This window comes from Epinephelus lanceolatus, chromosome 10, assembly GCF_041903045.1.
Source record: "Epinephelus lanceolatus isolate andai-2023 chromosome 10, ASM4190304v1, whole genome shotgun sequence".
Classification (NCBI taxonomy): Eukaryota; Metazoa; Chordata; class Actinopteri; order Perciformes; family Serranidae; genus Epinephelus; species Epinephelus lanceolatus.
Genome location: NC_135743.1, coordinates 1,991,636 through 2,008,336, shown reverse-complemented (window position 1 = coordinate 2,008,336; position 16,701 = coordinate 1,991,636). Strand labels below are relative to the sequence as shown.

Sequence of the window (16,701 nt, the reverse complement as noted above, 5' to 3'; positions counted from 1 at the left end):
TAATTTCATTTTTTTGGTTTTACTTTTTCACTTTGAAGTCCCAGTTATTACCAGCGATAAAAGCTTTCCTCATATTTCTGCAAATAATTTCATGATTATACGAAATGTGAAATGTATAAAAAGTACAGATTTAGATCTTTCTCTGCACGTAAAGCAGGAGCTGAGCAATTTTCTTTGTGGTTGGATTTGTGTCACGTAAAGAACAGAAAGCTTTATACATTTCTTATAGCCGGAATTTATCCATAGACATAGAAAAGATATTGACATTAAAAATTTACCAGGCAAACATGGCAGAAATAAAACTGGGAGCTGATATCTGTTTGTTAGGAGTGTTTGCTTGAAGGCAAAAAACAAGATCCATACATAATAGGTTTAAAAAGATTTTAGGAGATAAACAAAGGCCAAATTCAATAAAGATTGAGCCCTGAATGTATGTAAGTTTATGACTCTGTGTGTGTGTGTGTGTGTGTGTGTGTGTGTGTGTGTGTGTGTGTGTGTGTGTAGGGGGGTTAAAGTAGAGATGAAAGGCCGGCCATTGCCTGCTGATGACTGATAGCATTCAGCAGGGCTTTGGCTGATGTCCGCCTGATAACACAGAGGACGGCTCAGTCACACTGCTGGCCGGAGGGAGCAGCCAATCAGAGGCCAACGGAAACTTTAAAACAGCCAATCAGGTGCTGGGGTTTCAATACAGAAAGTTGTTCATGTACAAGGTGACATACAGAGTCCCATTATGAGAAAATAAGAGGTGAAGAGGTGAGTTATGGCCTTGTGCTGCGATGTTCCTCCATCAGGTCTGTTATTTTCTGACATCAGAGCATCTCAGGGTGAAGTGCAGCTCGTCTACAGTGACAACTAACCACTGTCATCATTAACTGTCAGTTTTAAAGGCGAAGAAGTGGAGAGCAAAGATCCTTTTTCCACTGGATAAAAACCCGCTAACATCTGGCTTTTGTATTTAATGGCAAAGGTTATAATCACCATTCACTTCTGGGTCAAATGACTCTGCAGCAGTTACAGGTGTTTATCAGCTCCAGCTCCGATCAGCTGCAATCAGCTCTGACAAAAGTTTGACACCCATGTGGACGTGCAACATATTCCCAGTTTGCACGATATCCTATGAATTTGCACCAAACGAATGACATTACGTCCTTAACGTACAGTTATGTAAAAGAAACAAGGTGAGGACATTCCTTAAAATGACTCACAGCTCACACGGATCCGAACACGTGACTCCAATTCATTTTTTTGTGACCCGCATCTCAGGCTTTCAAAGTATGTGGGATATGTAGCTACGAATTTGGGGGCTTTTCGTAAGCCCTTTTTAGACAGGAGTTGTGCAAATGTGCAGGAAAGCCCAATCAGTCTTTTTTCAGCATTGGCAGTATAAAAACAAAATCGGGGAGTGCAGCAAAATGCCGCCTACCTACTTTTGTTTATACAGAATGTGCCTTTTTCGGGGCAATGGGGGGCGTGAGCAAGTAACAAAACGTGTAGCTCAGCGTGTGACGTAAACAGTGACGTGGGAGGGAAGCCGTGGCTGGTCAGTCCTTCGGTGATTCTGCTGCTCATCTTTACAGTGTCTGTCAGGTTTGTGTTTCCCTCTTGCTACTAGCTGCTCGCTAATTCCTGCTATCAGCTGTTTCCTGTTTATCCACCGCCAGTGGGTCTCACGTGCGGCGTCATCAACAGCCCCTCCCACAAGTCTTCAACAGCCCCTCCCACAAGTCTTCAACAGCCCCTCCCACAAGTCATCAACAGCCCCTCCTGTAGCAGAAGGTCGCCTCGGTCTGTTTAAACCAAAAAGGGTTCCACCAATATGTCTACCCTACGAGGCGGAAAATTGGGCACCTCGGATCAACTCGCCAATCCGGCTCTGTGTGTCTAAACGCGAAACAGCCCAACATTCGCCGAAAATCTGGCAGTGTAAAAGGGGCTGTAGGAAAACATGTATGAGACCAGCCTGGGACATGTTACTTTAAGCCCTTGTACCTACGCGATGCAGTGACAGGCTGCTACAATACAGTCCATCTCCGTCCAGGCAGAACTCAAACATCTTTCAAATCAGTCGGCACAGAGTTTGAAAGAGACACTGAATCATTAACAGACATAAAAAGAAGTAACCACCGTCACATTTTCCCTGGCCTACATGCTGCTTTCTACTGTTTGCTAACCCGGTTTTCTGACATGTCCGTGACCTTGAACGTGACACTCCAATAAATAAGAACAGAAAGGCGTACTTGTCTGCTGGCAGTGGGTAAGGAGTCTGTCACCTATCAGACTGCATGCATTGGGGATATTCTAGATTTCTTGTGCATCTTGTTATACAATTCCCCAGAATATTTTGATTCAACAAACGTTTGGTTCCTTCATGATCTCCACAAAAATTAAAAATCGAATTCTGCAGGTTTAAACTGAATTTGACAGTCGAATACAGCGTGTGGCACTAACTGAGATCAGACGATGAGAGTAATGATTAAAGATATACAAATGTTTGAGGTTCCTAACTTTCCATGAATCAGAAACAAGCATATTCAGTGGACGTGATGCAGATAATTATCAGGAGTATTGTAAAGTGTGTAATTTATAAACTGAGGATGCAGACAAACGCACATGTGGGCTCTGACTCGTGTGCATACAAACACACACATCATGCAGCCCTACAGCTCTCACACCCGCGTGCTTCCTGGAGGGTAAACTCTGCTCATGTGACGCCTTTTAAAAACCAAACCCTCTCTTTCAGCTGCTGCCGAGGCAGTGACACAGAAAAGCCTTGTTGGTTCGTTCTCATCCCCTAAAACAAAGACCTCTACTGCGTCGATGGGGGGTAGAGCTGTGGCGCGGGGGTCAGGGGTCAAAGAGCACATGTTCCAGGAAAGAGTCGTCCCCTAACGTTTTGTAGGCTGGTTTTAAGAGCCGGGCCGAGCCAAGACAGCGTGACGACAGGCATGTCTGTTAAAACAAACAATCCCCACTTCATGTTTCACTGTGAGTTTGTTGTAAATCCTCAGAAAACAGTTCAGAGTCGCATCATAAAGTCCTTCCTGCTCTCACTTAAAAAACCTCTCGTCCTGGCCTCGTGCCACAAAACGTTCTCGAAATACAAAGTTTTAACGTCAAATTCTGCTCTGATCATATTGATAAATGTTCTTTTTAACCACTACTTTGTTTGAGAGAAAAAGTCTTGTAAACACCATGAAATCAAACAGTGCACACTTCACGTCTCACCAACATCCCGCCAAAACTTGCATTGCAAAGTCCTGTCGCTGGGTTACAAATCTTACACAACCTCCCGATAAGAAACACACACAGAGCTCAATAATCAGCTTTACAAATATCACTATCAGCGCTTAAAGAGGTCATTTTGTCCTATCAGCCCGAGTGGAAAAGCTGAAGCAGCATTTACACATCAAGGTGGCGAGAACAAACAGGGCGGGTGGCGAGTCATTCAGCGGGGGCGACAGCAGTAGCAGTCAGCTCTGAAACATGTCGGACAGGATGGAGAGTACAAGTAACTGCTCTTACCAGACACACGCAGGTGATGCAGGGGTTGTCAGTGATGTTGGGGATGTGGAGGACTTCCCCTTCGTTCTCACAGCTGGCCTCGGTACCTGTGAACCACAGCAGGAAGGTGACAAAGGTGAGACGCAGACTGAGGGCGGGGCTGGACTTTTGACTGTGACCAACCCTACAGACCTGTCGGGTCCACATGACGTCACACACACTCGGGTTAAATAAACTGTGAACTGAAAGTAGGTGAATCATGACCAGACGATGCACAGAGGTTAATTACAGCTGCACTTATCAATATTTCTGCATCAACAGGCGTCGCTTCACAAACCAGAGAGTTATCACATGACCCTGCAGCTCTGTGAAGCTTTTTAGTGTCTTTGAGATCATTGTTTTGGCTCACTGTCACGGCTCTCATGAACAGAGCAAAGAACTGAGCTGTTACAGTGCAGGATATGTTTACTCACACACTGGTGGAGACCAAAGCAGAGCTAATGCTGCGTTCACATGGGATCAGGGAGACGGCAAACTGGGTGTCATTGTAGGGACTGTTCATTACTTAATTTTATCGTTTTCTTTTACTAATTTTCTTAAGCAGTGGGAGGGACTTATGTTTTTTATTTTAGTTTAGGGGAGGGGCATACAAATTTAAATGCTTGTATTTTGTATTTCTTTTACCACAGATTTTTAAAGAAGACTTGTTTTCATTAAAAATCGCCAAAATCACACCATTTATCACGGCCAGAAACTGTAGATACAGAGATTATCTTTGGATTTACACATTTCCGATGGTCCTTTGACACATCCTGTGCAATGAACGCTTCCATCAGAAAAAAAACAAAACTGAATCTGAGCTTAAAATAGTGATATTTTATTAAAATCACGTTATTCCATGTCTCATTTAAAATTTGGCCAAAAATAAAGCAATTGCACGAACTAACCAGCATGAACCACAAGACAGAAACACCAAGGTTTTTTCAACTCCAGGATTTTATCTTCAACTTTTTACTTTCAAACTTGAAAGTTTTAAAAAACCAAAAACTAATTTATGGTGGAGGGGGGGTCATGGATTTTCCGCTAGTCACTCAGGGAGGCTCATGGCTCCCTGAGTGGACGAGAGCAGGACGGTGGAATTGGGTGAGGTTGGCAGAGAATACCAGCAACGGTAACAGTAAACGGCATCGCCATTCAAAGTTGAATTATTAACTTTTTGCCTTCCTCTAGCAATAAAATTTACAACCACACAAGGCTCAAAAATTAGTGGACATTACCAGAAAAATAACATGAAATAATTAACATGGAATAACTTTAATATGTTTTGTTCCATTCTTTGGAAACAACATGGCATCACCATCGCATCATATCGTCATACATGTTTTGTTTTATCGTCCTGCTAATTTGTTTGTTTTTCTCATGTCGTCCAGATGTAGCTGTCCATCTACCATTTTACTGATTCCATTCGAACACAGCATAAAAGAGAGTAAATATTGGGATTAAGTTCACCAGGTGGACACAAACACAACTCCAAATAAATGCTGATGTTTCTCTGTTTTTGCAGGATGTGTAAACCCAACACATTCTCACTGCGACCTCGTCACATGTCCACGTTTGGTCATGGACTTTCCATGTCAAGATATGACATGCAAGGTATGCTGAGTGTGTTGGTTGTTGACGCAGCGTTTCCCCCCGACGCAGCTGGGTGTTGTTCAACAATAACGACGCCCAGCCATGCATCATGGAGAAATGAGAGGACGGCTTTTCAACGGTGTCCGGCGTCAGTTTTCGACGACTTCGGAAAGAGACCAGATTGATAAACAGACAGCTGTTTGAAAACACTTTCACCATTACAAAATTTTAGTGCGATCACATGTCAGTGTTGCGTTTACAGCTCTGCTGCCCCCATGTGGCCAAAAAAAATCAAATATTCCTGCTTTAACTTTTTGTTTGATAAATTTTTAGAGTCTGTTCAGAAAAGCGTGTGTGACACGTTCGTTGTGTGTGGGGTTTGTCTGTCCAGGTAAAAGCAGTGACATTTAAACTGAGGTCTTAAAAAACGTGAGTCAGTCGGTTTGTTACGAGGGCAAATGTAACCTGAGCCGACTCCAGGAAGTGACCCCAAACACAAGGGTTTATGGGTAGAAGCAGACAGATGTCAGCCTCTCACAGCCAGCAGTTCGTCCTGCTCAAAGAGCGACAGCATAAAGACACAAAGCGCCAGACTGATGCTTGGCTGTTTGTTCATGTGCCAGGTTTGTTTTGACGCTCTGAAATAGTGACTTCCTTCCGTGTAGGAACTTATTGTCATGAACAAGGTCAGCGGAGGTAAAAGTGTATTCACTCTGTGTGACTGTCAAACTACTTCCTGTTTCCTCCAGCTGATCGTATCTCTCTGAGGAGAAGAATCTCATTCTGTTTAACCATGATGCAGTGTATCTGCTTTTAAGGAACTGGTTTTAAAATGATGAAATTTCACACCAGACTGAACATTTTTTTTTTTTTTTTAATTGTGAATGTTTTTCTTTTTATCTTCTTTTTTATCTCAACCCTGATTCGTTCATTTACTGCTTCAGTCTATCTGTCATGATGCAGTTTCTCCACTGAGTTCATTTCACAGTTATCTCATCTTACATTTGACCAAAAACTTGTAAAAGCACAAATCACCAGAAAATTTTACCTGTGAAAACATGTTGATCTAAAATAAAAGTCAAAGGCCTTTTTGAGCAACATGTAGTGAGTCTATTATCAGTGACCTTTGACCTGTGACCTGCTGACTCTTTGCTTTGTTGTAGTGGTAAAGATTTAGGAATCGCCTGTTCATCCAAAATGGTGGTGTGAGAACATGTCAGCAAAATTAACACCGTTCACTTCTATTCAGTGTGAGCAGAGAGGTGGATAAACATTTGCTTGAGGTGGCAAAATAAGTCACATCTTCACTTTGTGTGGAGTTTAACTTTGACAAACATTGACAGTAAACTCGCAGCTGTGTGGAGGAGACGCTGACTGTCTAACCTGTCGATACTGTGTGATATAGAGTGCTGCAGGGATGATGGTTTTTGGTAGACAGACAATGATGTCATTGTTCATTTTAGTCAAAGCATACAGTTTGAAAACGAGGCGTGGCTCCAACTAGAAAACAATGTTTTGATGCATTGGATGTGCTGAATGTGCATATTAAGGCAGTACAGGAGGAGGTGCACATTAATAATCCTCCAGGACTGTAACATGCTCATGTTTAACCCAAACAATGTGTCATGTGACTGCAGTTGCTTCACATCCAGGTCGGAACACCTTCTCACCACAAACCAACCGCACCAGAGTTCCTTTGGAGCCGGACTGAGACCACCTCTTCAAGAAGGTCTCGGTCTGGTTGTTTTGGTGTGTTCACACCTGCACAAACGAACTAGATTGAACCAAACCAAACAGGGCAGGTGTGAAAGCAGCCTAAAAGTTGAACAAAGTGTTAAATAGAAGCACTAAGCAGCTGAACAAGGTTATGTTTAAACAAAATAATAGTCTGATCCTAACTTTCTCTTTGTCATTGAACCATAAAGCAAAAAAAAGTCTGTGTGTTTGTCCTTTGCATATCTCCAGAGCTATTCAGCTGATCCACTTCACACTTGGTGGGGGTACCGCTGGGGACCCAATGATGTGCCTTTTTGAATTTGGTGCAATTTGGTTCAGTATTAATTAACTTTCTCAGAGACTCTGAGAGGCAGATGAGCAGAAGAAACAAACAGTTTTTGTCCTGGGACTGGAAGTGTTAATATCTAAACTCAAGTCCTGGACACAGATCATATTTGACATTTCGCTTCCTCCTTCAATCAGTTCAATAAAAGATTTATAGATTAATTTATTTTACCAACTTGGAAGCAGCTCTAAAATGGACGTGACTCTCAGAACATGATCAGCCTTCACAGAGAGACGACCTTTAACTCAGCAGAGGTCACAGGTTTGAGTCCCCTGCTGTCCTTTAGCTCCACCCTCTTTACCAACTCTGCACTGCTTTCTCCAGTCTGCCTGATTTGGTCCTTTTCACTGTTTCAGGTTTTCCTTTAAATCAGAGAGTGAACCGTTCAGAGCTGAGGTCTGAAGGTAGAGACGGTGCTGTGTGATGAATCAGGCCTGTCTCTGGGTGAGGTGGGTGAACGTATCTGGATAGATGGATATGAGGTGAACACAGCAGCTGACAAACAGAAGAGGAAGATATTTTGTCCGACTGAGAACGAGGCCTCAAAGACCGACCCCTCCCCTCCCCCTCCTCACCCCCCACCACTTACAGCCCTGCCAGTTTAATTACACTCGAAGGCTGTAAATTTTACAGTGCTGGTGGAGTCGGCAGGGCTCGGCTGCTCTGCCAGAATCCAAACAGGCATCCCAACAATTTAGTTTTTTTAAATAATGATTTATTGAGGTTTCTCCAATTATAACAAACATTACATAGGCTATAAATCAAATGGTCAGTCTCTGCAGAAAATAACCTGTGAGTAATACCTAAAAGCTAACAGTAAAACAGAGGTGATTCAGCCTGCAGATGATACAGTGATACAGTTTGGATAGTTCGACCACCTGAGATCTGAATGGTGTCATCAGCCATGAAGGACGCCTTTACGCTTCCCCTCCTCAAACTCACTTGCGACGATGCTCTCGTCCAGTATCTGTGTCATAGGTAGCTTACAGCCAGGCCACTGTGCTACAGCGTTGGTTATTTCATCTTCGTGATTGCAAACTAACTGGACATTAACTGAGTGTTGATTTATTCTGTTCACAAATTGATCCTCATGTGCCGGCGCTTGTATCTGCGCCTGATGAGGGTCCCATCTATCACCTTGCACACTTTTGGGAAGCAAGTAACATCAGAGAAGTGCGCCACTATTTCATCCTCTTGTTGGGACGGAATCTTTACTACTGTGTTCACAGACGGGTGAAGGCGTTTGAAACCCGGTGAATGAAGCTTGCCAATAACTGACTGGAAAGTTTTGTTGCATGAAACCACAGAGCATCGTCATGTTTGTGTTCACTCCACACAAAAACTCATCCCTGTGAGCCTGACATAACTTTTTTATGTTAAGTCAACAACTTTTAAGTTTTGAGTTAATCTGACTAAAATTTATAAAACTAATTTCAGTGAATCAGTTTAGGGCCATAAACAACACTGTCATCGTGCACCTCACATACTGTGGCGTGTTGGGGATAAATGGGTGGAGCTTCCCAGAATGCCATGAGACACATGTTTAAAGCCATAAGCCGAAGAAAACTGTGTTTAAATATGTTGTAATTCACTCATGTTACCTATTACACAGTAGGGGTGGACGATATGGCCCTAAAATAATATCAGGATATTTCAGGGTGTTTTTGTGAACAACAGTAACTCAGAGTCAGATTCAGATCCTGTCACAATATTAATAGTTCAACTGAATCAAATCTACCACTAATTACACATTTAACAAAGTGTCCCCTGGGATCTATATATATATATAAATCATCTGTAACCATCAGGTTGTAACCTGTGACAGGCTGTTATGATACAGTCACATATATGGAGTTTATTCACGTAGGTTTCCATCAGCAAAGGTTTGTGACAGAATCAGAGAGGAGAGGGAGAGACGCTGTGCTGCTGCCAGAGGAGCCACTGAATGAGTTCCCTCTGAGCGCTAAGAGAAGTCAAAGTTTATTCCACACTACTGAAGCTGCTCCTCTCTTTGGAGCCACCAAGGAGTGGATCATCATTTCACTTTCAGCCATGCTTGTTGTTGCCGTGGGTAACAGTGGGACGTCAATATGTTAACAAGTCGAAATATTCCAAGTATTACGATATTAATTTTTCATATCATGTTGAAAATTATACCGGAATTATTGTGGAGGAGATGTCACAGTGGTTCTAATAAGTTACAGTTAATGTTGTGATAAAGACATTTTGCACCGAGAGTTAAGTCGTATACACACACTCTAAAAACGATTCATATGGTTAGTGATTAATGTTCAGAATAAATAATATTTTTCACAATAAAAAATGAGTTTTGTTTCATTACATGCTTTAGTCAGTTGACAACTTATTTGAAGAAGTTGATCAAAATCAAAAACATTTTTGACATTTCTGAGTTAGACTGAATTAAAATAATGAGTTTGAATATCAAATAAAATAATCTGATCAATACATATCACCACAGCTTTTGGATAAATATTAAGTTGGTTCAACTTGATAAGCTTTTTGATGTCAAATCAAATCATGTTGGTGAAACTGAATTAATTGAGTTTGTCAGATAATTAAAGACTCGATAATGCCAGAGTTGAAACTACTTAAAGATGCATGCAAATTGTTACCTTAATTTTTCTAAGTTAAACCAGTGGATTCTTTTCTTACAGTGCAGTGACGTCCCGCCTGTGTGGATATTAGAGTGTTTGATATAAAGTTGTGCTGAGGTGAAATAAAGAGCACTTCCTGGTTCAAAGTTAATCTCTTTGCCTTATTCTAACAATCAACAAACCTTAGTTCACCACAATATATTTGTATAGGTCACTGTAACTAAAGAAAGCTGTTACAAAATGTGAACTTAGTTGTGTTCACAGGACAGAATGAAATGCTCAAACAAAAAAGTTATGTCAAACTGTCAGATGAGGGCCATGTGACGCATTTATTTAGTCTGGTGAACTCATATCTTTTACATTACTGTTTTGTACTAATCTAAAAGTTTTGACTGAAGCTGTTTCTATAAAAATGAAGTTGAGTGAGTGAGTTGTGGTTCACAGTGTTCAGAGAAACAGGGGTGACGGTCAACAAGTGTCCAGGAGCAGATTTAAAGCTTTGACCTCTGTACCCGCTGCTCCACCTGCTGCAGTCCAGCTCTAAGACCTCCACCCCTGAACCCTCCGGCCTGTGGTTGAGCACACAATAGCCCGGATGATGCGGAGCATGTTTGGGATGCCAGGTGGAGGAATCTGATCTGCAGAATGGGCTCACACCGCTGCCGCGTCCTCAGCTGATACAGAGAGGTGGATGGTTCTCAGAGGTTCCTGTTTCATGTCAAACAGACACACATGTTTGACTCCGCAGAGCCATCTGGTACAGGTTTGGCCCCCCATCTGATTCCCATCTTTCTGTTTGCTCCAGGAACACAGATAAGAGCCAGGAGAGGGGAAACCCTGATCAGCGGGAATTATTCTTATCAGAGCTGAGACGGATGTGCGCACAGGTAACTCTGACTGCTCTCCTCATGCATGATGTTAGAGAAGCGAGGCGTCTGTTCTGAATCAGCTTCAGAGATTTTCTCCTTTTTGTTAATGAAATAATCCTTAAATTTAACTCCTGTCGTCATGGAAACCCTCCAAATGGACCCCGGGGGATCCGGTAGCAAATAAATAATCAAATGCATTTCATCTACAGCCCGTTGGAGGAGGCAGCTCAGCCCCGCGCCGCTGATAAGACGCATGAAAACCGTGCGTCTGGCAGCGCGCACAGCCACATCCACCACATCCACCTTCATTCACTCCGTTTCTATTCTTCTGGTTTCCAAACGGCGCTGCGGGGCAAACAAACGATATCCTATGATGCAATGCGCCTGTCAAAGTGGGAGCAGCTCGGGCAGAGAGAGGAGGACAGGCCGGCGCTCAGGAGGAGGACAGGGCAGAGAGGAGCTGATAAAGAAAGTGATTTACTCTTTACAGCCTGCTCTTAACTCAAACAGTGGGTTAATTATAACGTCTGGTGACGCAAACAACAATTTGAGTAAAGATCACTTCTAATTTGACGCAGAGCTTTCATCCTAAAGATCTAAATCCTCGTATAATTTCCTTAAGTTTGATATAAATGACTTTATATTGACTCATGTCATCGTGATTTAGCGCGTCAGGCTGAAAACTACCTCTGCAAATAACAAGCTCTGCTGCAAATAACGCGCGCGCCAGGGTGGATTTTGGTGGTATCTGTCTCCGGCGCAACCCTGTTTCCACTGGAGGAGGCAGACCAATTACTTACAGGGAGGTACCGGGAGGATAACCCGGGTTAAACTCAACACTCAGTCTATTTTCATCACGCAGCGCTCATCGGAACCCTCAGAGGAAACGTTTAAAACCACCAAAACGCAAACTGACATTTCCTTTGTAAATTATATTTAAAACGTGATTTACATCACAGGAGAGATGAATTTAAGTGTTTATCCCGCATTCTGCTGATTTCTTGCTTCCTGGTGATCATGCACCAAAGTGAGTTTTAATGCCTGGTTCATGGATCATTAGTTTGTAAGCAGCTGAAGTGATTTCTGCTCCCCGGCAGAGTAACACCAGGCTGAAGGAGCGCGGAGACGCGGCAGACTAAATAACCGCGGGTTTGGGTAGATTTTACGCACGGTGGGTGTTGTGATGTGTTATTATGAAGCCATATGATCCCTTTAATCTTACCTGTAATTAGCGGAGAGGAGGACCGGGGCGTTTGGAGCAGCAACAGAAAGCAGAAGGAAAACCTACAGGTGGACCAGGAGGGCGGGTTCAGGCGGCGGAGCAACATCCTCGGGGTGGAAACGGAGGAATAAATGAGCAAAATCAATCCAAAGGGAAACAAGATGAAGTGAAACAGATCCACGTTCCTCCCGCTGACTTCTCCTCTTTATTCCAGCCAGGACAGAAAACCTCCTCAGTTTGTCAGATTGCGCTGAAATGCAAACACTCAGCCAGACGCGCGGAGATCACCGACATTAAAATGACAAAGACGCACGGACAGACAGGAGACAGCGGGGCTGCTCATGTCGTGCGCGGAGAGCAGGATGAAAACACGTGAAGATAAAAGCAGCTCCTGCAGATGTGGAGGAGCCAGAGAGGAGCAGCGGAGGGTTTGAGGTTTGAAAACAGATCTCGCTTCGCTCCGGCAGCCAGAGGAGTCCAAAGCAAAGAGTCCGAGCTGATCTGAGCTCTGATGAACACACAGCTGATCTATAACGACCGGAGAGTCTCACACCGGCTCTGACTTCCTGCCGGTGAGTCGGTAACTGAAGTCTTTCCAGGACTGGACTCGCCTGAATCTGCGCTCCGGATCCAGAGGTCTGTTTGGCACATGGATGCTCGATGCGGACTGTCCGGGACGGAGGAGTGGACTGCAGCCTCTCCCTCTCTCTCTCTCTCTGAGCGGTGTAAAAGAGTCGACCTGCCTCTCCTCCTCCTCCTCCTCTGCTATTAAAGCGGACCTCTGGTGTCGGAGCGCACCACAGAGCCAGAAAGTCCTGCCTCCTCTGTGAGAGCCGGGACCTCCTCCTGCCTCCAGACCTTTACAAAACCTCCTCCAAACCTCCAGGACCCTCTGCGGTGCTCTGCTCCAGCTCTGCTGCAGACTTCTCCCGGGCCTCCTCCTCCTCCAGACCTCCTTTTGTTATTCTAAGTTTTTAATAATCACCGTCTCCCTGCTCCTCTCTGCCTGCTACTATAAAGCTGTGTGTGTGTGTGTGTGTGTGTGTGTGTGAGAGAGAGAGACTAACCTCCTGCTTTAGGATCCAGTTTCATTACCAGCGGAGCTGCATGTGTCTCTGTGTCTCTGTGCTGTTAATCAAAGTGTTAAAGAAGAACCAAAAGTGACAGAAAGTCAAGTGCAGCATTTGTGTCCAAGGCTGCAACTCATAATTATTTTCCTTATGGAGTAATATTTTAATGTTTAACTGATTACTTATTTGATCTATAAAATGTCAGAAAATTATGGGGCGGAAAGGAACCGGAAAATATTCACATTTAAAACTGTGATCAGAGAATTTTGATTTTTTTTCTAATAAAAAGAAAAACTCAAAACAGATTAAGCAAATATGAAATTGACTGAAGATTAACAGTCAGCCATTTGAGTAATGAAGTAATTGTTGCAGCAGTATTTGTGTCTCCTGCAGAGTCAGTTTTCTTAAAAAAAAAAAGTGCCTCAAATTTGAACAAAATTAGAAATAAAGTATTTTCCAAACTCTTGAAGTGAAACAGCGGCTCATCTGTCAGGAGAATATAAAACTATGAGAGAGACAGGCACCTTTGTTACACATTTTCTTTCTTCTTTAATTTCAGATACACAGAAGTTTCCTTCTTTCTCTCCCCAGTATTTCTCACTATGTTTACAAACAAGTCAAAAGTAAGTAAACTTTTGTATACTTTAGATTTGGAGATATTTTCCTGGTTGTGGACGGTTCATTCTGAGATCTTAACGCTCCAGCATTAATGATCAGAATCAGAATCAGAATCAGAAATAATTTATTGATCCCTGAGGGGAAATTGTTGAAATGATGTTTTAAGGCCCAGGCACAGCAAACTACCTCAGAAGAACTTGCAGCGATGAAAGTGACTGGACCAGGGTTGATGGTGCAGGACACACCACGACCAAGACTACAGCGATAGAGGCTCACCAACAGTCCAACACTGACTGATGGCTGACCGTCAGCCTGGTGTGTCAGGGCCTTTGCAACCTGGTCTCACTCTGAAGTCGTCAAAAACTGGCGCTTGGTCAGTGATTTTCAGCGTCAGACACTGACGGAAAAAGCTGTCCTTTCACATCAGCATATGTGACCGGTCCCCATGATTGTTCACCTGCAGGGGGAAACACAGCCGCAGAAGTCTGGGTGGTGGAAAACCGACTTTCACTCGGGAGGCCGGTGTTCGCTTCCGTGTGATTGCAGAGCCAAACCCTGTTCTTTTTCCTTAACGCGCATGTGCTGGCAGAACTCAACCGCATGCGTCTGTTGTTGAAGGAAATAGAAAAGTTGATTCGAGGTGTTCTAGTAATGTAGTGCTTTTATTTTTGAAAGAGACTGCATGCAAACTGTACATTTCCTGTGAAAACAGAAGTGTATTTTGAAAACAGACAATGCATGTAACAGGCTGAAGTTGACACGGCGTCCCAGAACGTCAACAACCAACACACCCAGGGTACCTTGGACGTCATATGTGGACGTGGAAAGTCCATGACCAAACGTGGACATGTGACGAGGTCACAGTGAGGATGTGTTGGTTTAAACAGTGTTCATCCAACTGTACAAAGCCAGCTCTCTAAATGAGAGCAAATCCTTGCAGCAGAGTCCAGAGCCAGAGGAGTGAAGCCTGTTAAAGCAGCACGTTCATGTTTATGGCTATGGGGTGAAAAATAACTGTCACACATGGAAAGTTTTGTTTGGGTGTCCACATACTTCTGGCCATGTAATCTGCTCTTTAGATTATTTCTGTAGATGCTTCAGCATCATCGACATGTCACAGCTTTATTGAACTGAGTATTCACGTCCTATTCTTAGTCATGTCACAATGAACTCCGTCACCTCCTCTGTGCAAAATAAATCCGTCCCTGTGGACGTCACAGTGCAGACAAGGACACATCTGGGGCTCTTGAAAGGGTCGAAGGTTCTCAAACTGGGGTCTGAGGGGCCTCTAGGGGGACAGATGATAGACCCTGACAGTCAGTCAACTTTAGAAACAATTCCTTCAACAGATGATTTTAAATGCAACTTTAAACCAAAACCATAAACGTCTCGCACAAGCTTTATTTTGAATGAAACAAATAAATGTTGCAGTTTTGGACGTAACGAGCAGCTGAGCACACTCCTCCTTATCAGCTCCTCTACGTTTCAGCATTATGTTCCCATAAATCTGCAGTCTGGAGTCGACATTAAAGTCTTATGTGACAGATGAGCGGGTTGCATGACAGTGTGTGTGTGTGTGTGTGTGTGTCTAGCCTCTTTAAAGTGAAGCTCGTCAGAAGCTCAGACGGGGAGGAAAAGCGAGTCTTCAAAGAAATAATTAGGACCCACCCAGCAGCTTTTAACTGAGCGTCAGCCGCTGCTCGATCTGTGCTGCTGCATGCTGGAAACACACACCAGCCAGGCACGGCCCAGGTGTGTGTGTGTGTGTGTGTGTGTGTGTGTGTGTGTTAAAAAGACAGTGAGGACGAGAGTCAAAAGGGAATCGTGTCAGAGAGTGTCTGTCCGTGTCGTAGAGAGGAAGCCTGAGTGTTGACGACAAGAGTGTGTTTTTAAAAACAAAGTTTGTCTAAAAGGGGAAAGGGGGTTTTGCTTCAAAGAGAGGGGGTGCATCAAAGAATGTGTGATTCAAAGAGCATGAGTGTGTGTGTGTGTGTGTGTGCTACAGAAAAAAGACAGAGTGTGTGTGTGTGTGTGTGTGTGTGTGTGAAAGAGACCAGAGACGTGTTATGAAAGTGTGTGTGTGTATCAGAGGTAAAGAGAGTCTCAGAGTGTGTGAGGTTGAATTTTGGTAATATTAACCACTAGATGGCAACAGAGAGGGGGGGGTGACCTGATCTGACCGCGCACACACACACACACACACACACACACACCTCAGAGGAGCTGACAGAGTGAGTGGGGGGAGTCGGTGCTTGTTCAGGACACGACAGGAGTCAGTGTGAGTACTGCAGGTTTACAGGATTCCCAAGGTCCTGGAAAACCTAGAAAAGTCCTGGAATTTCACAATCACGTTTTTGAGGCCTGGAAGTTACTGAAAGTCATTGAAAGTTTTGGAAAAGTCATGAAATTTGTTGTGTGTAATGAAGTTGTTCCATGTAAAGTAGCATAGCTGTAAATTTATTTTCTGTAGCTGTCTAACATGTGTCGCTGGTGATGTTTTGTTTACTATAACGTTTGTTTCCTAATTTTCTCCCTGTGTGCCATCTCTCCCTTCATGTTCGCCAGCTGGCTGAAATTATGTTTCAATGCGATGTGCTTAAAAAAGCGCCAGGCAAGTTTATCAAAAGTGAAAATAATCAAAAAATACGGGTCCTTTAAAAGTTGTGTCCACATATGACGTCCAAGGTACCCTGGGTGTGTTGGTTGTTGACGTTCTGGGACGCCGTGTCAACTTCAGCCTGTTACATGCATTGTCTGTTTTCAAAATACACTTCTGTTTTCACAGGAAATGTACAGTTTGATACAGTCTCTTTCAAAATAAAAGCACTGCCTCAGTACAACTTTCAACATCAAACGCACGTGGTTGGGTTTAGGAAAAAAGAACAAGGTTCGGCTTTCATACGGGAAGCGAAGACCAGCCTCGAGAGTGAAAGTCAGGAATTGTTGGCTGCAATGGATCTCCTGAAATATTTCCATGATTGTTGTTGCATTAATCTAAAGTTACAGTAAAGACATTTCTACATTTTAATAAATCTCCCCATAGAGAAGAAAGGAAAGAACTCTGGTCTGTAGAGACTGAAACATTTAATGTAACAACACTCCACAGGAC

The 16,701-nt window shown here is 43.4% G+C and overlaps 1 protein-coding gene across 1 annotated transcript in view; it reads right to left on the bottom strand.

Moving 5' to 3' along the window:
* bmper (BMP binding endothelial regulator) overlaps positions 1 to 12,595 on the bottom strand; it is a 43,473-nt gene extending 30,878 nt beyond the window's left edge. Inside the window, exons 1-2 of the mRNA XM_033639608.2 lie at positions 11,905 to 12,595; positions 3,526 to 3,611 (exon numbers count right to left, since the gene is read on the bottom strand). Coding sequence (XP_033495499.2) covers positions 3,526 to 3,611; positions 11,905 to 12,010 — 192 coding nt within the window. The 5' untranslated portion in view covers positions 12,011 to 12,595. The remainder of the gene's footprint in view (positions 1 to 3,525; positions 3,612 to 11,904) is intronic.
* Positions 12,596 to 16,701: the final 4,106 nt, after the last annotated feature.